Source organism: Lonchura striata, chromosome 18, assembly GCF_050655825.1.
Source record: "Lonchura striata isolate lonStrDom1 chromosome 18, ASM5065582v1, whole genome shotgun sequence".
Taxonomy (NCBI): Eukaryota; Metazoa; Chordata; class Aves; order Passeriformes; family Estrildidae; genus Lonchura; species Lonchura striata.
In genome coordinates, this window is record NC_140720.1 from 7,589,013 (window position 1) to 7,613,174 (window position 24,162).

The 24,162-nt window shown below is 47.4% G+C and overlaps 1 protein-coding gene across 26 annotated transcripts in view; it reads right to left on the reverse strand.

The window, feature by feature from the left end:
* The window catches only part of CACNA1G (calcium voltage-gated channel subunit alpha1 G), a 143,533-nt gene that overhangs the window by 47,574 nt on the left and 71,797 nt on the right, over positions 1-24,162 (reverse strand). For 11 of the 26 annotated variants that reach the window (XM_085556809.1, XM_085556803.1, XM_085556805.1 and 8 more), the window contains exons 11-19: positions 16,668-16,819; positions 15,950-16,135; positions 14,732-14,846; positions 13,899-14,054; positions 9,610-9,678; positions 8,712-8,738; positions 6,767-6,860; positions 6,009-6,196; positions 4,919-5,464 (exon numbers count right to left, since the gene is read on the reverse strand). In XM_085556809.1, coding sequence (XP_085412935.1) covers positions 4,919-5,464; positions 6,009-6,196; positions 6,767-6,860; positions 8,712-8,738; positions 9,610-9,678; positions 13,899-14,054; positions 14,732-14,846; positions 15,950-16,135; positions 16,668-16,819 — 1,533 coding nt within the window. The remainder of the gene's footprint in view (positions 1-4,918; positions 5,465-6,008; positions 6,197-6,766; positions 6,861-8,711; positions 8,739-9,609; positions 9,679-13,898; positions 14,055-14,731; positions 14,847-15,949; positions 16,136-16,667; positions 16,820-24,162) is intronic. The other 15 variants (XM_085556823.1, XM_085556821.1, XM_085556822.1 and 12 more) reach the window with 7 other exon arrangements.

Genomic DNA, 24,162 nt, shown 5'->3' on the forward strand with positions numbered 1-24,162 from the left:
GAAATAATTCGAGGCCCAAGTTTTGGTCCAGGAACACAACGGTGATCATCTGCCTCTCATTCAGCATGAACAGATTAGATGGGAGATTATAAAGCCAGAAGGGAACACCATGGACAGCCTGACCTGCATGAACATGAGCCATCCAATTCATGCAAATTAATTCCTACTTGAAACCACAGCACATCCTCAGCCATGCATCCTTATGTTACAGGCTGTCTGCAAGGTCATTTCAGGTCAGCAGGGCAGACTGCAAAGGCCTGATTCAACAAGTCAACCAGACATCAAAAATTGGATGCCAAGGGGAAGCCTCATCCTTGCTGCAAAAACTTCTGATTTATCACCTTCTCATCTGTAGACCTCCAAAGGAAAATCTAAGCTCTTTGATCCCACTGGCAATGCAGTGTTAGCACCCTGTGCATGGACAACCATTAAAAGCCAGGCCAACATCTTGCCCACCACACCAGGGCTTCCCCAGCCCTTCCCCATCAAGGCACCAGAAGATAAATGCACAGACCAGTGTGTGCACTGTCTCCAGAGTGCTCTGCAGATAAATAAAAAACAATATTTGCTCTTTCATAAGCCTTATTTCTCTGCTATCACATGTGCTTTGATGGGCAGACATGGAAATATGACTGCATGAGCTCTTTGAAGCTTCTTCTAGAGATTTCAGGGTCGTGAGGCCACAGAGGAGTGTGAAGAACAGTGCAGGAATCACTCTCACCCAGGAGAACCCACACTCCAGGACTAAGGCACTTTTATTTATTTCAACTAGGAAACAGGGAGGGAGGATTCATTTTGAGGCAAACTGTTAGCACTTGAAGTACTCTGGACTGTAAAAATGGGATTTGTTAGAGTAATTGAGTGGAGTGGAGGAAGTCCTTTCTCTTCCTCCAGACACCCAGACTGGGGTCTCATTAGTGATAGGGAATAATTGGTGTAGTGCTTGTTTTAATGAAAGCCCTTGGTGACAACCTGAACCCTTCAGAAAGTGAAAATCACCTTGGCAAATAAGAAGAAAAGTTTGAATAACAAAATGAAAAGTTAGAGCTTTCTATCCTGCTCCTTCAGCCACCCATTCTTCCCTCAATTTCTACACAAACAGACCATGCACTGCACACCAGTGGGGTTTTGGTTGTTTTGAATGTTCTCCCATCCCTTTTCCAGCTTCAGGCAAAGAGCCAGAACTGCTCCCTTCTCTCTAAACTGTATTTAATAGAGCATGCATCCTTGGGGTTGTGTTATCCCTTCAAGCAGCCTGGTTAGTCTAATTATCCATAGATTTAAAAAAGATAAATAAATGGATAAAAATCAGGTGTCTGCTCAAAGCTGTGGTGAGAGCAGTGATTGCTACCCCAGCCTCTGGACATGGAGTAATAGCTACGACTCAGTCCAGCTCATTTTGTGAGCTGGAAGGTTTCCAGAAGTATCTATTATTCAAAGCAGTTCTGGTATTTATCAAGGGGATTTGTAGTGAATGGTAATGCGTCAGCAGCACAGAATGATTCTTTATATTCCTTTTGTCCAATTTTAATGCCGAAGATATTTTGGGGTTTGGCTAATTGTTGCAGCTTGCAGATCATGGACTAAATCAGATAACAAAGGCAAAAAGTGATTTCCCATAGTGTCTCTCTATTTATTGGGTTACAGTAAGGGTGAGCACCAGGACTCAACTGAGGCTGCAGCCCAGCTGCTCTAAGCAGGCAAAGTACATCCCCAGAAACCTAAACTCAGAGGAATTACTCCATATTTCCACCAGTGGAACAGCATAGTTCAGTTAACATGAGCCAAAAGTAAGGTATTTGTGAAATAAGCCCTGAGTGTTTCCAGCCCCAGCCTGTCCAAGGCTTTCCCAGCAAGGTGGAGGCAGGCTCCAAGTGCTGACAATGGGGCTGATTGCTCTTAAGCCTGCATTATCTTCAAAGTAAAATATCAATTATGTGGCTTAAATCACATCTATTTCTTCATAAACCACACCTGGACAGGATGAACAAAGATGTAGGGGGAAAAGAAAACTAATCTTTTTAATTCAGTTGCCAGTGACTTGGACAAAATCTCCCTGGGTAAGCCCACCTAAATCTCTCACCAGAGGCAGCAGGACGTGGGAAGATGCTGGGTGCTCACAGGCAGCAGTGGGAATGAAGCCCCTCAATCCCACAGCAATGAGAGCTGATAATAAATACCTGCTTTAAAATTATTATAATTATTATTTTTAGGAATTTCAGATATTAAAGCACTTCTGAGGGTAGGATGAAGGCAGCTGGCAATAAAACATGACTGATGAACTCCTCAGAGTAAGGAAGAGGCTTAGATTTATAAAAGATTTATTATAAGGATGGGGGAACTGCTGAAAAACGCTCTGTGAGTGGTAGAGGACCTCCAGGCAAGCTGGAAACTGCACAGAGATGCTTGAGACCTGGTTATTTAATTTTAATATGCAACAGGGATGGGCTGAGAGGGTTTGGGAGTGGCTGGACCATACGCCACAGAGAAAAAGTGGAACAGGCAAAGGAAAAGGAGCTGCAATAGTAAAATGCAGTGAGGTTTTGGGGAGGAGGGAACACATTGGTTGTATATTCAATATTTTCCTTACTTTCTGCTGTAAGCACTGAGCAATTTGGGCAGAAAGCATCAAAACCATCTAAAATCCAGCAGTTGGAAACAATCAGGACCTGGCAGCAGATCCCTGATCCTGGCCACAGCCACATGAACCCAAGAAAGCTGTGGGTCACTCTGTGAGAGACTTCTTGTCTGCAGTGATGCAATAAGAACAGATTTCAGCCCCCTGGTTTCCTAGTTCTGGGGAGAAGCTGTCAGGGGCCTGATTCTGGCCCTTAAGAGGGATGGAAATTCAGAATAAAGAAAATAATTGAAGAAATAAAGAAATTAATCTAAGGCAACACTAATATAAGTGCTGCACTAATATAAGGGTAGCCTGGGAAATCCAGATGAAGCCTTTGCTCTTTGATTTCTGCACAGAGACAATCAAATCCAGGCAGCAAGGAGGGATGCAAAGCTTTGATGCAGAAAAGCATATTTAGGATTACTTTGATCTGAGTAATAGTCAAGTTCTTCTCTTCTTTTGTTGATGGGTAGTTTTGTATTTCATTTTTCCAATTTAAAATGCAATTCTCCCCCCACCCCCCCTAACTTTGTCAAGGCTAATTTAGGAGCAGAGTTTCCCCCCAAATGTCAGCAGGGAAGCCCTGCAGCCTGGAGGCTCATTTTTCTAATGTAGTAATATCTTCTTATCTATCTGGTTTACTGATTTGCAGGGAAGAGATATTTCAGAGCATGGGGAAAGGCACCAGCAAGCTGCAAGTATCCCAGCTGTGGCTATCCTATGGGCTAGGACACAATTTATTTCCCCAATTCTGTCAATTCTTCCCCTTGGCATTTGCTTCTGATCATTACATGGGAGGGTATTAAGGTGATTACACCCTTCATGGCCAGACTTCATAATACAGAGGATGATGTTTGGTTTATGCTAAAAGCAGATGATAAAAATTAAAAATCTTGTCCAACAGTTCATGGAGGGGCACATCTCGTCACACCATGCCCAGCACAAGGGGGACTGCTGGCTTTTGATCCTGGTGGGGAAAAGGAAAGGACTGGTGGGATGATTGGACCAGATGAGCTGGAAAAGTAGCAGATGTTGGAGCATGAGAAAAAAAATCCCTAGCCAGCAATAAAGACCATGGTCTCTTCAACACTTCTAATAGTGGGGACTTTTTCCAAAAATAATTACTGCTCCTTTTCATAAAAATTCAATTTATTTTATGGAATTAAAAAGCACGTTAAGACAATGAGTAAAAATCCCAGGCTGAGGATCTATGCTGGAGATGTAATGGGGTAATGGCTTTTTGCAAAGGCAGTTCATGGCTGAGTGACTCCATTCTGCCAGCACTAACTCTCCTTCTCCTCCAGTAAGGAACAGAGAGCCACCTTTCACACCCCTTCACATGATCCCAATTCTATTTTCATTCAATAAAGTCAGTGAAAAAGAGTAAAATCACGTCCACAATCTGCAGCTTTCCTGTTCTCAGAACAGCCCCTGCTACCATCACATGTCTCTACCCAAACCCCATCTACTGCCCCAAGAGAAACAGTCACCCCTGGGGATGACACATCAGACCATCACACGTTTAAATCTGGGAATAAGGTATAATCAAACAAAGAGATAACCTGGGACAAGCAGGAAACACTCCAAAACTGGCCTCAATGTACACCAGAACTGTGACACCCTTGTACCCAACTCAAGCCCCACTCTGCCAGTCACACAAACAACTTTGGAAAAGCAGTCAGATTCCCCTTTTTACCATTTAAGATACAAACATCCATCTGAAACAAATGACCAGGAACCCTCATCCCTTCCCTGCACTTGCAGTATTTTCAGCTTATATTTCCTAAATGACACTTTTCAGGCCTGTGAAAGAAACACTTGTCAGTGAAATGCCTCTTCAGATGGAAATTAATGCAGAGCCTCTGAAATTACCACCATCTCCATGGGACTAATGCCATGGGAATGGGAGACCAATGCCCTTTCTTTGCCTATAGAAGTTTTCTGCTGGTGGTGTGGGGGGCAGAAAACTGAATAATAGTTGGAAAGCAGAGAGACTTAGTAGTTTTGCATTTAAAAAAAATGAAGAAAAACAAAAATGAACCAATAAAAGCATATATTTCCAATAGCCTTCATTCCATCTGATTTAGCTGTCTCCATCATGACCAATCTGATACTGCATGTAATACTTGCTTGGATACCAATCCCATTTCTGAGAGCATCCACTACCTAGAGACCTTCTGGGTGACTCTGGTCTGGTGGTGATGGTGAGACCTAACCCATTTGTGCACTCTTGAGACAGTGACAAGCTTTGTTTTGACAGGTCGCAAAGCCCAAAATGAGCACATGCCACTTCCTTACCATGCTACCTTCATCATCACCATCATCGCCGTCCTGGTGGGGCTCATCCAGGTGGAGCTGGTGCAGCAGCAGGCCCGGAGAGGTCCTCCCATTGCAGTCCTGGTGCTCGGAGACAGACGTCCTGGCGCTGTGCATGCTGCTGGTCCGATACAGGGACGGCACCTGCAGCGTATCCTGGAGGTCAAAGGAGCCTTTTGTCTCCAGCGACTCCATGCGCTGAGGCAGCGAGCCGTTGAAGCTGCCGGCGCGGCTGGAGCGCTCCTCATCCGAGCTGTCCCCTTCCTCCGAGCTCTCCTGGCCCTCCCCGGACAGCAGGGACCTGCGCTCGCCGCTCTGCCCGCGGCGCTTGAGGCTGGGGGCTCGGCCGATGCTGTTCCAGCTGGAGCGGCGGCTGTTCCAGGAGCCGCCGGCGCGCCAGGGGCTGTGCGGGGAGCTGCGGGCGCTGGGCTGCGGGGAGGACAGCGACAGGGAGCGCGTCAGGTCTGTGCCACCGCCCGCCCCAGCCCGGCTGGGCGTTTCAGATGGTTTAACAGAACGGGGGAATTGCTGGAGAGGATAGATAAATGTAATTATTCATAAATAATACAGTCAGGATGAGAACAGCCCTCTCTGCTAGCTGGACATTGCCCTTGCCTACGGATGGGTCCAGGGGTCAAGTGGACTGTTCCATCTCACCCCCTAAAATGTATGATTCACCCTGCACCTGTATCCATCCCCTAAAACATCAAGTGCCTGTAACCCCATTGGCCCAAGCCTTGTTCCAGCCCACCTTGAAGCCCCCTTGATAAGGGGTTCCAAGGGGCCACACGGCCTCTTGGAACTTCCCCTCCTCTTGGACCTTCCCCTCTCCTAGAGCATCCTTTTGCCTCTCCTGTCCCCCACACTCTCAAGCCTTGCCACACGCTGCATCTGGCAGCTCGAGGCAGGACCTTTCTCCATCCCTAATAAACCTCATTCCCCAAGAGCAGCCCGCAGAGATCTCTCATCTCCATTCATCTACACCGTCCAGGAGCAGGCAGTGCGCCCTACACACTGGACGGACAGCCCCACGGACGCGCTGAATGTCCGCACGGGGAGGTGATGCCAGTACCGGGGACTTGAGCTCGTAGGCGGCCACGGGATCCACGGAGGCGCCGCTGGCCCGGCGGGACTCGTGGCCCTGCGGCGCGTCCCCGAACACGGCGCTCTTGGGCATGGGCATGGGAGTGGCGGCCGTATGGATGATGAGCGGAGGGGTCAGGCTCTTCTTCAGCTCCGGGTGCTCGCTCAGGGCCATCACTGGAAGACACAAGAGGGTTTTTAGGAGTCACACCTCAAGGGGGAACATCTACAGACTGCTCGTGGCGAGGCAAAGCTGCTGCGCAGGGAAGGCTCTGCTCTGAGCATCAGGGGGATGTGGGCCACAAAAGCTCTTCTGGAGAATTGGGTCGTTCAGCCCAGCAGGGAGACGTCAAATAGGAATGGGATCAGGTGTCAATGGGATCAGGTAGAGGACAGCACACCCAAAATGTCACCTGCTGCCCCCTCAACCTCCAATTAACACCCACCAGCTCCAGCCCTGGGAACTTCCTGCCCGCTCCCTCTATCCTCTTTCTCCAAACTCCTCCAGAAGAGACACCCCACAAGCCCAGACCTTGGACTTGATGGGGAAATTAACAGTTCAGATGCAATCATGTCTCTCCCTGTCTGCATCCCACAATCCCACCCCAAGCCTGCTGCAAAGTCAAGCATGACACAAATGGGACTACAGCATTCCCTCCAGGAGGGGTTTTTCCTTTTGGATACACTGTTTTCACAGCAAAGCAAGGTTTCTTTGGAATGGCCTGTCCTCCCAGGGTTATTACTCACAGGCTGGATTTGACAAGTTTTTCTTAAGTTCTCCCTCCTCTTCCAGGCTGTGGGGGAAGAGATCCCCCTCGGAATCAGACTTGGAAGCATCACCCTGGAGCAAAACAGAAGGCTTCAGCAAGGAGGCTGAGGGGCCACAGAGCACGGACAGCCCTCTGCAAATATGGATTCCCGTGTCCAACACCACACCTTACAGATCCACTGAACGTGGTACCACGATGCAACATCACCTTCCACAAAATGATGCATGCACAGGTTTATACCACAGACTAATTAACCTCCTATCAGGAAGATGGATTGCCTCTGGCTCCGAACACAGTCCCAGAAAGGGATCAGGAGAAAAACCAAACTATTGCTTAATTTTTGCTGCTGGAATTGCATATGTGGCAGATGTTAGGGAAGGACCAATACTGATGAGCAATTTGAGGACAAAAGATGATCCTATTAATCTCTCTGAATTTATACACCTAAAACTCTCTGGGTGTGGCTCTTTCAAGAGATGCTTTGGTGGAGCAATCCAGGGTTCAGAAAGGGCACAACAGACCCCGAATTTCCAACATGAAAAACGTGACATGTCCATGGATGCCCCATCAGCACAGAGAGAATCCAGGTGGCAGAATCCAACATCGACTGCCGTGAGGGACCCTTTCCCTCCCAGCTGCCACACACAAGAGGAGCAGGATTTTGGGGATTTATGCTGGATCATTTGGGAGGTTTAAATTCTGCTGTATCATTTGGAATGTTGGTGGTTGAGCGAGGCCTGTTTCCTCTGACAGGTGCCTGTCCTCAGGTAGAGGAAGATGATGTTGATCATTGTTCTCTGTGTGGTGTCTGGGTTCTTGCTCTGTCTTGTGGCACAGACCCTGATTCTGTCCATTGGCACTGCAGAAAGGCACTTAGGGTGTGGTATACTTAGGATACACCTAACAGGGGCAGAGGTGCTCGCCAGAATGATCGATACCCATCCAAAAAGAGGAGGATTCATGGCTGAAACCACTGCTCTGGCAAAGGGCACCAAGCCCTGACACAATGGAGAAGAGGTGGGAAGGTGGGGGAAGATGCTGGGATGGGGGAAGCCAAGCAGATCCTCACTTCAGCAGTGAGAGCCCAGGAGCCCCAGAAAACCCCACCAAGGCTAAGCTGCGTCCACAGGAGCCCTGGCCAGTACTGCTGAGGTTTGGTGCTAGGGTACCCATTGACTGTAAGATCTATGAAGGACCCCAGCCTGAGACAGAAGGAATAGATGAATCCAACACAGGTCAGTGCCCCACACCTCATTATTAAGCAAAACCCCAGAGGGATGAGCTGCAATACTCCCTCCCTATTTAGTGTGGGATCAATAGACTATTAAAGATATTTTTTCCAGGCAGGCTGGACACTCAGAGGTATTTTTTAAGGCAAAAGAGAGTATGGTATGAAGTGTTGGCTCAAAACTCCCCTGAGGATACAGGACTTCTAGGCTTTTCAGGGAAGCTCCTCCTGCAGGACGCAGTCTGAAAAGGTCAGGAATGCACCTTGCAAGAGGGAGCAGCAAAGTCAGGCTGGCCTGAGCTTTGCTGGAATCAGATCTAGTCTCTGTGTGAGCAGGGGCTCCAGCTGGCTCCAGGTATGCTCCCCACAGAGGCTCCCAGCTCAGCCTGTCAGCAGGCCTGCCAGGAATTACTCATTCTCCCTAATGGGTTATTAAAAAGAAATAAATACTGTGAAGAATTTTACATGATTTGTATTCCTGGAGTGCTCTTTAACAGCCCTAAGGAAAGTTTTAAGGGGGCACAATGAGATGTGTGCTGAGAGGGAAAAGCAGAGCTATGTGGGGAACTCCCACCCCCTTCCCCAGCACCAAACCCCACGTCTGGAGGGCAGTGAGCATCCCCTCCCAAACACCACGTGCCAGACTCAGGACGGTGCAGGCAAATATCTCACAGCTGGTGCTGCTGCCCGTTACCTGTTCTTGCACTCCCAGTTTGCCTTTCTGGATAGAAAAGGGGTTACGAGAGAACAGGGAGTTAAAATCCTTTTGGGAAATGAGGGTATGTCAAGCTGGACCAGGCAGTACAACAACTAAACCAGCCTGTACCAAAAGGGACTGACACACTGGGATACAAGGGGAAAGGGCTTTTGGGCTGAGGAAAAAGCCAGGCTTCTTGGAAAAGACAGAAAGGGAAGTGAGTGGTAAAGAGAGAGATGAGTTTGGCAGAAGGAGGAGGTTTGTGGTGTGCTGTGCTTCGGAGATCCACAGCTTCCTCGGACCATTTCACATCCTGTAAAGTGGCATTGTGCTGGCAATCTCAGCATTCCCACAGTGCAACTGCTGCTGTCATACCCTGTCCTGCAGAGCACAGGGCTCCCACGCACACATCAACACACACACCCCTATCAACACAGGTTTGATTCCAGGTCCCTTCACTCCTAGGCATCCTCCCCCGCCTGCAGGAGGGAGCCTCGGCACTGTGCCCTGCAAGCAGCATCACCATCCACACCCCAGGGATGTCCCTGGGATGTCATTGTGCCATGGAGAGGCTGTGACAGCCTCTAGGGGAGCCTTCCCCAGGGCAGGCATCCAGAAAGGGGGCAGCGAGAGCTGCTGTCTGCCACTTCCAAGCACCCACCTTAAATTTACCTGGGTCCCTCAGAGAAGGAAGGGACTTAAAATCAGGGCTCAACAATGAGGGTGACAAAAAAGGAAAGAAAAACCAAAAAAAAAAAAAAAAAAACCCAACACTTCCAAAACACTCAAATAGACCCCAAAAGAATGACTGACAGCTACTGGGATGAGAACAGCACCACGGTGTGTGACCAGGCACGAGAGACAAGCACGGTGCGGCGGGATGCGCTGTACGTACCCCCGCCGAGTCGACAGGCAGCTGAATACAGCTTAACTGCCCACTCGCCTCTTCTCGCTTGGAGAGCTCCTGAAGGAGAGACGGGGGGGAAGGAAGAGGGAGGAAGGGGAAGGTGGGGTTCAATTTTCAGTTTCAACAGCAGGACTGAGCGGGGAATCAAAAAAACACAGGAGAAGAGGCAGGGAGGCAGAGGGGAAGGGGGAGGAGGGCAGTGTGTGGCCACAATGGAGAGCCAGGCACTGGATCCATTCCACTCGGCACAGGGAGGGAGTTGGGGATCTCAGGTAGAAAGAAGCCCTTTGAAGGGACCAGCCTTACACCCTTTAAATTAAGTGTTTCAAACAGAGCTTGCTTCAGCTCCTAAGTGATAATTGTGCTAATGAAACGCCAGCTAATTATTGAAAACATGATTTTTTTTTTTTTGCAGCTGTATAATAGCATCTTTATTTATTGCACTTTCATTAAGCAGCAATGGAGGCTTTTAATGAATGTTTGATTAACATAATATCAGTGCTCTTGCAGGTGAAATACCTAATTTAAGGAGAGATGCAGTCTTGTGTGAGTTCAGATCCCTGCTCAGCCCTGTTAGTGGAAACACTCATTTGAATCAGCAGTTTAAATCAGGGGTCTGCAGCCAGGGGGGCACAGCCCCATCATGGGAAATTTTGCCACACCCATGACCCCAACATTTCACAGCACCAGAAGCCAGCCTTTCCCTACCCATTTGGAAAACAGACATCATTTTTTCACCTTGTTGTGTTTCCCCTTGCTCAGGGGTGGCTCTCCCAGTATTCCTCAGCATTTTTCAGCAGTGTGGCAGTGCCTGGTCCTGTCCCATGGGGCAGCAAGAGGTTCCATGCTGAAGCAGTAGGGCACAGATTATCCCACCAGCTGAATTTCTTGCCTACAGGGCAATGGATCTTTCCTCTGGTTGCTAAATTGTTACAAAACTCACCCCAGCCTAGGCTGGGATAAAGAGTTTAAGGACTTGCCTGCAATGTGATGGACACTTAACTTAAAGTCTTTGCTTGTAACAGAGCGAGACATGGAAAAAACATCGAAAGGGAAAGATGGAAATTTTCCTTTCACAAGGAAAATCCCACTGAAGCCAATAGGAATGCAGTAGGCAAGGGGTGCAAGAAAAGCACCATCTAAATCTCCCCTGCAGGAGAAGGGACTGTTCCCTTTGGTGAAAGCCCAGAAGTTGAACATCTATATTACCCCAAGGATGTTACCTCTAGAGAGCAAGTAGAATCCTGCAGAGAAAAGGATGGAGAGGCTGGAGGAGCTGGGGTGCCAGGGAGGGAGTGGGGCACAAAGGACAGAAAGGATCAAACCCATGGGTGCTGTCCATGGGGACAACAGGACACAAACTGGGAGGATTACCAATGGAAGAATAGACCTTGGAGATAACACTACCAGGAATTCCCTTGGGACAGGAGCTTTATGCCTGACTAAGAGGAGTTATTCCTTGCTTCAGAGAGAAGTCTCCAAGGCAGGCACTGGAGTGGTCACGCAGCAATTTCCAGGTAGCAGCTCAATCAAACAGAGTCCCCTGCTCACCTTCCCCATACCAACACCAGAGTCCTGTTCAGTCAGGGAATGTGCAGTCAAAAATAACCACATAGCAAAAAGGCCTATGCCTTTTGCATGAGAGAAGCTGGTTAAAGGAAACATTCCAAGTTAAAGGAATTAATTCCAAATTAAAGGAAAAAATGGGGGAAAAAAACCCCCTCCACTTCAATCCTACGAAATACATTGCTCTGTATTTAAAGTTTGGAAGAGGCTCTTTTAGTTTTTCAGCTGCTTATAGTCATCTGCTGCCTGGCAACTGGGGCTGCAAAGCCATGCACTAAAATTAACGACGTGCTTGTGGATTGAGGAAAGGCACTCAAGAACCAGGGAGATAAAGGCAGCAGCCCCAGGATTGTGTTTCAGCCCAGAAATCTGAAGGAGAATAGAAAAAAAAACCCAACAAGCTCAACTCAGAAGAGTCAAGTGCAGACATGGCAGTGACGCTGGGGTTTGTTTACAGCGAGAGATGATCTCTCTATCAATTCTGCTTAGGAGAGGATCCTCTCTGTGCTGCCTTGCAAAAACCAGAATGTGATCTGTGCACAAAGCTACACACCAGCAAAGCTGAATAAACATAAACCAGCAAGGCGAGACCTGGGGCCTGACCTCCACAGACATTTGCTCCCAGCCTGCTGCAGGAAACCTGGGCTGAGCCAAGGCCTCTCCTGGTGCCATTGCACCTTACTGGATGAATGTAGAGAACTCAGAATAACGAGGATGTGGAAGGAAGATTACTATGAAAAAAGCTATCATCAAAGCCTGAGATATGAAATAGCAGTGCAATCAGAGTCACAAATTATAGAAATGTGGTGTGAGTTTCTTAAAATTGTCATGCTGTGCAGGACTGACAACCCAGGTTTAGTCTTTGGGGGCTGCACTGGTTCCTGCTCCCTGTGCTCACCTCAGTACTGGCATGAGCATCACTGGCTTCAGGCTGTCCTGGTGCTGTCCCAGATCTGAGGTTTCTCCCTGATTTACAGAGCACTTAAAGCACATTTCAGCTTACACAGATATCCTGGAGCTGGCTTGAACCAGCCTAGCACTGCCCTGGCAGGGGAGATGGGGCAGTTCATGGGGCAGCCCTGCTGCAAAAAACAGCCAAGAGCAAATCTGAGGAGTGCTGCAGGCACTTCCCTGACTCCAGGGGAGCCATACCCTCAAGGACATTACTACTGGAATAAAACCACAACACATTGAGCCAGGACATGACTTTACAGGGAGCTGCACCATGGCACAGCTGGCCACAAACAAGGGATAATTTGCTGCCCAGGAAGAAGCATGCTGCAGTGGTGGAGCAGGAGCATGCTCCAGCATGGAAAAGCAGGCTGAGCCAAGGAGCAGAGGAGTCAGCCTCCCTTGAGGGCCATGGACTGGCAAATGGGCTGCTGCATTTAAAGGCTGTATCCTTTCCTCTGCAGAGTGGGTGCAGAGATCCAGGTGATCTCCTGTGCTGACCTTCAAAGATCAATTTGCCAGAGTGAACAAAGGTTGGGTTTCGAAGCTGTCACCAGGCACAGACAAGGAGCTTTGTCCCTCTTCTCACTTGAGCAAGGGAACATTTTTGCTATTTGAGAGAACTGGGCAAAGGAATATTTTGCTCTTTGAGAAAACCCAGCAGTGACTGTCCCTTTGGCTGAATGGTGGGGGACATTTACAGACAGAAACAGCTACAACAATAACAATTAAAAAAGAAAAGCATCAACATGGAGAGAGTGAGATGATACAAAAAAAAATTTCTTCTTGCTATGTCCTGGTATGACTCCATCAATTTAACTCCAAACTTCAAAAATAGTAATGATAATAAAAACTGTTCTGTTTGTAGGGTTGCAGTATCTTATAATACACATGCAATAAACATCAAATAATATTTATTCACCCCAGAATGCTCTAAAAAATCAGAGATAGTGTGTAGAAGCACAGCCCATACAAGCAGACCCTAGTGAGGAGTTTTAGGTTGTATTTACCCCTCCAACCAACACCCTGGGCAGGATATAAGGGTTGCCTCCCCTTATGGGCGTTCTTGAACAGCTGGAAAACTTCTGAAAGGAGCAGGTGAGCCCTACAGGTCCCCCACTCTGAGAGGTACTAGGTGACATGCACACCCACTCCAAGCTGGACAGCTGGATTGACACTAGGATGGAAAAAAAGGTTGAGCTGCAGCCTACATGCCCCCTCAAAACCTCCAGCAGTGCAGGATGTCTCATGGAAGCTCCCATTGCGACGAAGCAGACAGCAGGGACCAGAAATTCTGTACTTTAAAATACGCAGAGCATTGCAGGGCTGGAAACTGGAAGAGCTCCACAAATGCATACCATGAAAAAAGATAATCGTGTCACTAATCTCTTACCAGCCTGTGTAAGTTTTCAGGAGGGGGCTTTAATCTGGATGACAAACACGGTGAAAACTGTTTCAAAGAGACTGTCATAGCAGTGATCCCATCCACAGCGCCTGACTCACACCTCAGTTCCCACTCCTGCATTAATGCTAACAATGCTTTTCATTTAAGCCCTTCATTTAGAGAGTTTGCTGTATTAAATTACACCATGGCTACAGAAACAAAAAATGTTAAAAAAAAAAAAAAAAAAAATTTTACCCTACTTTTTTCCCATACCACTTATGTCAAGGTATTGCTGTCCACCTCAGAAATCAGATTCCAGGATCTGGAGGCCCTAAAACTTGAGAAGGAAGCAAAGGCATAAGCATGAGGACATTACCTCTGTCTGGAAACCCTCTACCAGGATGGCCACCAGGAGATTAAAGAGAACGTAGTTCCCAAATGTCATGAGAGCGATGAAGTAGAGAGCAGCCCAGGATGAGGTGGAGGCCATGCCATTGTAAAGGACCTTGTTCCAGTCTTCCTGGGTCAAAATCTGCAGAGGAAGGGCATTAGGAGATACTGGAGGATAGCATGCTGGGTATCCACGCTCTGGATAGGCCAGACAAGCATCCTGCTTTTAGGGTTCCCACTGTAGCTGTAACCACAGGAGGATAAATCCCTTCTGAGCCAGAGAAGAGAGAGAACCAGGGAGACTGTGATTCCCAACCACCAGCAAGGACCTTGTGCAAACTGCCCTGTCCCCCATGTCCAGGGACAGCAATAGGGGAGGGTAACATCACACTGGTCAGGCCTTTCCTTTGGTCAGCCAGAATGACTTAAAGTCCTTCACAGATCCCAGGGTTAAAGGGCCCAGAGCTGCTAGGACAAAAAACTGGATGTATCAGCTTTAAACCAGATTCCATTATTTGTCAAAATACCACTGCAAATGGTCCTGATCTCCTCCTTTCCATCCCTGCCCTCTACATTTACTTTCACCCACCCAGTCCACACTGAAAACACAAGAGCGTCCTGACTTGGCAGCCCCTCCTCACCAGGGTTCTGATTTAGTCAGGAAAACAGTCTGAAAGCCCCATAAACCTGCACTTGTGTTTTTTGGGTCATCTTTCCATGGCATGGAACTTCACTAAGCCCTCTTGGATGTGTTGGAAAACAACCCCAGTCTTTGCAGTCTCAAAACACCCATCAGTTGTGGCATTTTCCATTTTGTACCTGGAAAACAGTGACGATGGCCCAAAGCAAGGAGTCAAAGTTCTTCCTGTCGGGCAGAGTGTCACCATCCCGCTCTGAAGCGAACTTGCAGCCAAAGAGGTGCATGCCCAGGATGCTGCAAGTGACAGGAAGCAGGGGCTCAGCAACAGGACCACCACACAAATCAGTAACCATACAGCACGGTGACTCTGTCCTGATTTCACCTGAGCAATTCCTTTTTATGTTGTTTTTTTTAAAAAAAAGACAGATCCTTTGTTTGCTGAAAAACATGCCTTGAGATCACGCAGATCAGTTGTGAATTTAGGTCAAATCTGCCAAGGAGTTTCAACCAAAAAGTATGTCTGCTCCTTATTTTTCTTCTGCTTCATTTTTTGTAAGTCAAAACATTGTCTTTCAACATTTTCTAAACAAAATGTTTTGACTTTCTGTTTTGCAATGACACATTTTCAGCAAAATATGCTTCAACTGAATTAGGAAGACAAAAAGGGTTTCTGTGAAATGCCTGAATAAGACATATCAGGGGACTCAAAACAGGTTTTTCAATTTTGACAGAAGAACAGAATACCTTTCATTATGGATAGATACTAAAAGAATAATCTGCTTTTCCCTGCTCTCTGCTAGTAATCTGAATAATCAAATTATTTACAGCTCTACTGAGCACCACACCTGCAAATGGCAGTTTTGGAGTCTCACGGGAAGACGGGACATTATGCCCTGGAAGAGACTGTCTCTCTTCAGCCTGCCCAGTGCCTGCATTGCTCAAACACCACAGTTGGCTGTAGAAAGAGAAAGGCTCTTCTCAAAATCCAGACCAAAATCTAAAAATACAAGGATATGCCAACCCTGTTTCTAACATTTCCACTTGTCTGAAGATGAGGCTGTGAAAAGGCACAAGCACCACCATGTCTGACATTCCTTTAGGAACATCATCCTCTTGGCAATATTTTTATCACCAAGCTTTCTGATAGCTGGTAAGTAACATGACTGCTGTCTTGGGGTGATGTCAAGGAATCATCCAGCCTGAAAGTTTTTCTTCGTAAACCATTTTGCAAATAAATCTCATTTGTCTGACTGTGAGAATTTAGGGCAGCAATGCTGGTCCTGGGACTGCTCAGCTCAGCCATGTTCTGGTATGGACTCTGCCACCTCCTCATCCCACCACGGGATCCCATCTAAAAACCCAGAGCAAGCTCAGGATGGGGAATTGGAAACACTCACCTGAAGATGAAGATGAAGAGCATCAGCAACATGCAGAAGGTGGCCACGTTGTCCATGGTCTTCATGAGGACGACGAGCTGGCGCTGCAGGGCTGGCATGAAGCGCACCAGCTTCAACACCCGCATGAGACGAAAGGTGCGCAGGACCGAGAGCCCCCCGCCCTGCTGGCCCACGATCTCCCACACGCTGGCGAGGACAAAAAATGTCAGTGCAAGATGACAGACAAAGCCTAATTGCACAGGCTGAGAGGAGGAGCAGTGAAGGGAAGGTGAAATTCAGAGAGAAGAGAGATGGAAAGTGGGCAGAGATGTGCTGCCAATGCCCGCGGTGATCTGGACTCTGTCCAGGCTTGCAAAGAGCAGAGCCCCACTTGAGTGTCAAAAATATGCCTGGAAATCAGTGACTGCAGCTGCAGGGGCAATTACAGCCTTTGCATGTGCCAAAAAACCAGAGATATTTAACTGGGCACTGGTTGTGCCATTTGGATCCCAGACTGTCCCAGGACTTTGGAACTGATAGCGTTCTGCTTGGGCCTCTCTCTAAAATGACCGTAAAATAATCCCAAGATATATATTAGCAATCATGCCTAAGTACATTAATTACAGAGAGAAGTGTAAAGTGTCACAGGAAGGTATTTATGCCAACTCTCCATTACTTTCTGTTTAATTAAACACCCAAATGAGGAGAAGCACACATAAAGAAAGCTCAAGGTTTGTACCTAATCACCACAATGATCCCATCAAAGATGTTGTATGGATTCTTAATGTAGCCAAAAGGACCATAAACAAGGACTTTCAACAGCATCTCCAGGGCAAAGAGGCTTGTGAAGACAATGTTGCTGATCTCCAGGGCATTGGTAAGTTCCTCTGGCTGGGGAAAGAAGAAGAGGGAATTGAGAAAACAGCCAGCTCCATATCTAAAAATCACACATGGAAACACAACAAGCCCCAATACTGCAAGTGTAAGAATACTGATGCTAATGATCTGGTGAGAAAATGGCAATAGCTCACTCAAAGCCCAGGAGATGGAAGGAAAATGCCTTCAGAGTGTTTAAGGTTTAGAAGTCTATTGTAAATTCAGCTGGTAAATCTGGACATGGACTTCACGTTAATCAGAGCTTTAGGACCACCTCAGGAGGTTTAGGCAGAAGTGGCATGTACTGAGGCTTAATGCTCTGACATCCCCCACACTGATTCTCCTTATGCAGAAGGGAAATTCAGGCCATTTTCACACATAAATATCCCTTAGGGCTTGTCTTTTTATTTAGCAGCTCATCAAAAGATTTGAGCTAATATTTTTCAAAAGCAGAGATCTGAGGTGATATAACCAGAATGGCTCAAAAAAAAAAAAAAAAAAAAAAAAAATCTCGTTACTCAAAAGAAATCTCATTATCAGGCAGCCCCAAATCTGCAAGTGAGGAAGGGCCCAGTGATGGCATTCCAGACAGGCAATCTGAAAACAGAGGTATGAAAAAACCACAAAAACTTATCAAACAGACTCCTGGTAGTCTTAGACCTAAAGTAATACCTTTCATGCTTTTTTAGCATGTTTCACAGAGGGTTTCCAACAATGCCTGCAGATGCCCAGAGCTTCACTTTCCCCAACAGGTGGGCAGGCATTACGGGAAAACATATGGCAGAAGACGAAACCCGGTGGTGTAATCTGTGTGGGATCAGTCAGTGGCGAAGAGAGAATCCACACACCAGGTCGCTTCTCCCCATTTAACCCCAAGACACAGCTGCTTGTTTCTTCTGAAAGGCTGCATTAAAACCAGGAGCTGCCGCCCCGCCGGCAGACGGTGGCGGGGTCGCCCAGCGGCGCTGAGGCGGCGCGCGGCACTGGGCTGGCACGGCTCACCCAACACCTCAACACAGCGGCTGCCAGGCTCCCCTGGGGTAGTTTGGCACTGGCTGGTCTAACTTGTAACCACTCACGTGGCTTTAGATGCCTGGGCCATAACCATGGTGGGTTATGGCCAGATGTGCACGCTTACAGCAGCCACACTACGAGCAGGAGACGATGTGCAACAAATGCAGTTGACTGCACCTTTCACTCACATGAAACACGTTCATGACTGGCCAAAAACTTCCTGTGACAGAGCAGGAGCTGCCACACCACAGCACTGTAGGGTTTGACTTGAGGTGACCCAACCCCAGTATGACAGCAGAGACCTCAGGGGGAGGGTCAACACTTGGTCCACCATGCTTCAGAGCTCAAAAAACTACAGTGACCAAGGGGTTCATAGATACATGCTGGCAAAAAAACACAATAAATCCATGTAGACATTCAAATATTTGTTTCCAAGGGTTAAACTACCCAGGCCCAGCCTTTGCAGCTCAAGTTCCTTCAACCCAGCTTGAGGGTAGATGGGAACCCAAATTGGTGTGATGTTGTCTTAACATGGTAGTGAATCCCTGAGGACTTGCACGGATAATACCCCTGCACGGATATTGTGATGACACAGGATAGCAAAGGAGGAAACAGCAGCATTTAAAAGAAAATGTAATAAAAAAGTAAAAAACAGAGGGTGTTGAACACAACTTAAACATCCTTGCTGAAGAACAGATCCCTTGGCTAGAGCTTGCCAAACACAGCACGCACACAGCCCAAATCACCTGCCACTGATCTACAGCTAAAATACAAACGTTGCAGCTCCCAGTATTAAATTCAGCCATGGTTTAATGCTGTAATACCCATGGGAACACTCAGACACAGGGTAATAAATAGGCCAAGAACTTATATGTCAAGCTGCACCTCAGGACAATTTGAAATAGCTACAATTCTACATTACTCACAAAAAAATGCCAACTCATTCATGAGCGCCTCAGAGCCGAGGGAGGCTGTGCTGTTATTAGTACTGCAGTGATACAGCTGGAAAGGAGATGTGTTCCTGGAAGCTTTCCTTCTCATCCATCAGCACCACTAACCTGGACCCTGAAGGCTGATTTCCACCCTCTATTCCCCCTCTGCAGTGGTACAGTGAAATCCAACTGGCACCACAGGCACAACCCGGTTAAACCCCTTGCCCAACATCCCTCCTGCAGTCACAACATCCCTTCCTCGTGGGGGCTGACACGGAAAATCCAACAGCCCTGGAAGGGATGATGTGTTAATAGCATTGATTAATGAAACTTTGGACTTCATGGGCACTTTCTAGTCAGAGTTATTGTGCAAATCCAGATGGGAGGTGCTGGCAGGGCATAGCTGGGTGATGTGGGGAGGCAGAGGGGGAGCAGCACTTACATTGCAACCCTCTCAGGATCCTCAGCACACGCTGGAGGGGCTGTGACCCTTATGGCCCATGAAATTTCCCTCCCAGACCATCCAACTCAGGAGATATCCAACACCCAAACAGACCTGGCTTGTGAGGGCTATGGGTCAGCCTGCACTGACACAGCAGCAAAAATCTACCTTCCTCCCATTATTTCACCCCAAGAAAGCTGCCTGCCCTCCCACTCCTCCTCCACACACTCTTTTCCACTTCTTTTCAGGAAACAGTTTTCAATATCCAAGACACTGGGCAGACATAATAAAAATGAAGAGTGGGAACTCCTGAACCAGAGGTGAGAATTAATACCCAAAAATCTAATTGGTCAAACTGGATTGAAAGAGAAAGGGAAAACTTCCATGTCACCCATCCAGGAAAAGAGAAGATCCAGAGCAGCCTGGAGCTCTGCTGGGGTGGGCAAGCTCAGCATCTGCTGGAAGCACACCCCACTCTGACCTGGCTGAGATCAGCTATTTTATATCAGTTATTTTGCTTCAGGAAACTACATATCCCTAAACAGTTGAGATGGGGTGATGCAAATTATTTGGGGGATTTCACAGCCATCTGTGAAGCAGGGCATCCCCTCAAGACCCTCAGTCCCACTCAGGGGTCCCCAGGGCAGCTCACGAGTCCCCTGAAGCAGCTCATCATCCCTTTCAGGGGACACAGAGCTGCAGCTGGCCCATGGGGCACCCCTGCCATGACACCACTGGGATTTATTTGTACCAGGAGAGGGGGGCTGTGATCATGATCCTGCCCCGGGGAATCTCAGCCAGGCAGTGGGGATTCAGACCCTTCTAAGAATGCCAGCTATGGGATTTTCATTCAGCCACAGATGTATAAGATAATAAGATATTTTATAAGATGCTTCTACTCTAGAGAAATCACAAATATGTCTGAGATCTTTTTCCTGAGACATCATTATAGTACAGCAGAAACATTATTTTCTCTCCCATGGGAATTAAAATTATCATCCCATCCCAAACAAGAATTCAAAATTTCAGACATGGGAAATTAAGACATAATGCAAAAAATCTTGGAGGTTCTTCCCTCTATTTCAGTCCCCATTCCTTTATCCCTTTGCTCTGTACTGTAAATCAACTAAAAAAAAAAATAAATATATATATATATAAAAATAAAAGTCAGCTTGAAGAAGAACATGGAACTTTCCAATGGGAACCATTAGGGAACTAACCCTCCAAATGGACATTTCAAACACCTCAGACAACATATTCCAATAAAGTTGGGGTTTTTTTTTGAGGCCAGTCCACTGAAACTGCTCCTCTCCCACAAACAGCTTCAAATGTGATAAATTGCCCTTTTCTGACAATACCTGTCTAATCAAAACAGTATTGACCAGCTCTAGACATGATGTACCTGAGAGAGTCACTGACTCCTGGCAAACAACCAGCTCCATGGATCCTCACTGGGCTGGGAGGAAAACAGCTGGCAAAATCACTCTGATTTTCTCTCTGACGGCCACAACACAGCAGCTGGGTGAAGTAACATCCTTCCTTTGACTAAATGATATATTGTGGGGGAAAAAAACCTTCCAGGACCACCCTAAAAAAGACATTTTTCAGGAAGCAGAAACTGAGGTGCAGAGCCTGGGCTTTCTATGTAGCACAAAGCCTCTGCCCACCACCCCCATTACAGCACAGCTGCCACAGCCTCAGCTTCTCCATTAAAAGAAGAGTCTGCTAATTCTCTCATCAGTAGCAGCAGTGCCTAATTAAAAGGAAAGCATCCTATGATTAAACGAGCAACACCCAGAGAGAGCGAGAGCCAAGTGTAATTCAACTGTGCTACAAAACAGCAGCTCTGCCGATGAGCCATCGGTAAATACTGAATTTTGTTTACAGGACATCTTGCCTTGCTGGACACACAGATATGTTGTCCTGGATAAATCATTCCCTGTTAGCTTTCTGTTTGTGCAGTGTCGATTTGTTGATGTACCAAACAGCACATTGACAAGTTGTGGCAGCACATGAAATCCGAGCAGACGGGGCAGTGCTGCTCAGAAAACACCGAGCATCAGTGGGGCAGCAGGGGGATGTGAGCCCTGGGCACCCACCCAGACCTGACCCTGCCTGCCAGGGAGCAAGTGTGACAGCCAGGAGGGCACGGTCTCTGCACCCTGCCTGGGGATTCAGGCAGGGCTGTCTGGCACCAAGCAGAGGGGATGGTGCCAGGGGGGATGGCAGACAGCAGGGGAAGATGTCTCCAGAGTGCCTCAAGAGGTATCTCAAAGCTGGACCAGCACGTTGCCCTATTTGGCATTCAGAAAAAGGCTGTAATGCATTTCTTTATTTTTTTCCCCCCTATTTTTAAAGTTGAGTAGAAGTTCATGAATGAGATGTCCAATGGCAGAAGGGACATACTCCATTTCTGTGTGGGCTCGTGCCTCTTCTCCCTGCACACAGGGCTCCAAGGTGTCTGCTGGGCAAGCGAGGCTGTGGGAAGAAGGTGAGACAGGAGCTTGTGCTCCCCAATTTCTGAAAACAAGCCCTGCTGCTACATGAAATGCAACCAAGAGCCCAGCAGTCAGTGCCCAGAGCTTACAAAGCTTCCAACTCCTGCCTTCCTCCAGCTGTGACCCATGTAGGGCACAAGGTCTTCATCATCATCACCAGACCTGCACCCAGTGCTGTGGGTATGGCTGGCACAGATCCATCCATCCATCCCACTCTCCCCTTGTCCAGACAACGAGCTCCTGGTCTTGTTCAGGGATACCAAAACTAAAGAACAGAAGCAACCCTGGGTCTTTCCTCTCTATCTTGCTAACAACAGAACAGAAAAACTCACTCTGTCTCACCACAGCACAGAGCGAGGGATGAGACAACCAGCCAGGAGGCAGATCCCTCCTGATCCCAAGGGATATCTTTGGGATATCACTCTGCTTCTGTGAGCGTATCCAGAAGACCAGGCAAACTTCTAACCCATTCAAACTGCTGCAAGAATAAGACCTTTCTGAAATCATTACCATGGCAACTAGGAAAAATAACACAGAAGGAAAATAGCGACCTCAGCTATTTCACAGGAAACACCAACAACATTTTACTGACTCATCACTTGCAGATTTCTAATATATATACATAAGAAAGAAAATCAAATGGGTCACACAGAGATAGGATTTTCAACTTAACACTGCTTGTTAAGATCCTCTCCACCCTCCATGTGGGTGCAGACACATACCAGGTCCACCCCGGAACAGAAGCCAGACCACAAGTCCTGGGGCAAAATGCAAGAAATTCTCATGAACAGAAGCAGCTCTTAATTAACAAAATGAGGTGCCCTTTCTTTGCCCTCTCCCACGCTCAGTTCCCCATGACTGACAGCTCATGGCTGTGTCCTCACTCAACCCACAAGCCTTCTCCATGCATTGCCCCTATAACATCCACATTTTTCCCCCTATATCAGTGCACCCACTGAGCCACGACCATCCAAAACACCACTTCAGTTCCCTTCATTAAATACAGCTCCTGTTGGCTCCAGAGCTGCTTGTGGCTTTATAAATAGAAACTCAATCCACACATATTTTCAGAAGTGATATTCATTGTCTCTGGGGCTCCTGAAAAGGTATCAGGCTTTAACTACTGTCCTGTGTCCAGCAGAGCAAACCTGAGCCATGCTTAATTGGGGTATGAGAGGCTTCCTCTATTTGTCCTTCACCAACTTGGTTAAAGAAAACTATTTGGAAAGTAGCAGGATTGCAGCAGGTTTTGCTCTGCTCCTCCTGGGGCTGGAGACATGGAAAAGGGTAGCATGCTCACTGTTCAGTGAGCTGGAGGAGGACTGCTGGGATGTTCAGGATTTATAGGCATTTATTATATGGAAATAACTTTTCAGACAAGTTAACAAGTCCAGTTACATCCCTTCACTGCCTGGGAAAGAAGGATTTTCTTATGGGCTGAATGGAGGCTGAATATTTCATGCCACAGCAAGTAATGCTTTAAGAAAGGGAGGAAAGCAGCTTTCATTTCAGAGAAATCAGAGCTGTCTGCAGAGAAGGGATTCCCCTTCCATCCCTTCTGCTAATCTCCTTGTCTTGCACCCAGCCTTCCCCATTCCAATCCACATGTGTCCCTTCCCAGCCCACATCTGCAGAGGGAAGGAGCTGAGTCCTGTGGACATGGAACCTCCTGGTGCAAGACTTTCCTCTCCAATACATCTTTGTTGAGGAACTGTGGCAAAAAACTGAATTCCCTGGCTCCAGTTGCCCATACGTGCCTGAGCTCCCAGCCCCTGCCTGTCTATCTTGAGAGTGGGTGCAAATGAGGGGATGAGCCCCAAATTTGATGGGGAATTTCATCAACCCACCCCTGAAGGAACCTCCAATGAACCATGGCTGCCCAGACCCATAAATGGGACCTGCAGACCACATCCTCACCAAGTCCTGCAGCTGGGCTCTCTTTATCACTCTCAGGAGGCACAGCAGATATTCTAGCCTGGAGTCCTTATCTCTCTCTGCTTGAGATTTCTGGATGAATATTATCCCAGAAAATGCAAGAAAAACATGAACCAGCTCATCCCTCTGCTCAGGTTTCGCAGGAGCTTAAGCTGAACAAAAGCTGCATTTCTACTTGGTCACACCTTGTAAGTATTTAAGATTTAAAGCCCTCTATTTCTGGTTAATCTAAACCAAGTTTGAAACTTATCTCCCTATTAGTACTTGAGAAGGGACCAGGGGGAGGGAGGAAATAAAAAGAGGGAAAGAAAAATGCTGTCAGTGTAGAGCTCCTGCACAGTTCTGCTGAACCTGGGTTTCTGATGCTGGTAACACTATCTCTAATGCTGACAGACATCCATGGGAGAAAAGCTGCTCGTTTCCCAACATCAGCAAAAAACCAATTATAACAAAGAGCTGAAATCCAGCAGAGACAAGGGAAAAAGCCCTCGGCTCCTGCCCCCACTCCTGCAGGGTGGGAATGGGCTCTGTGAGGAC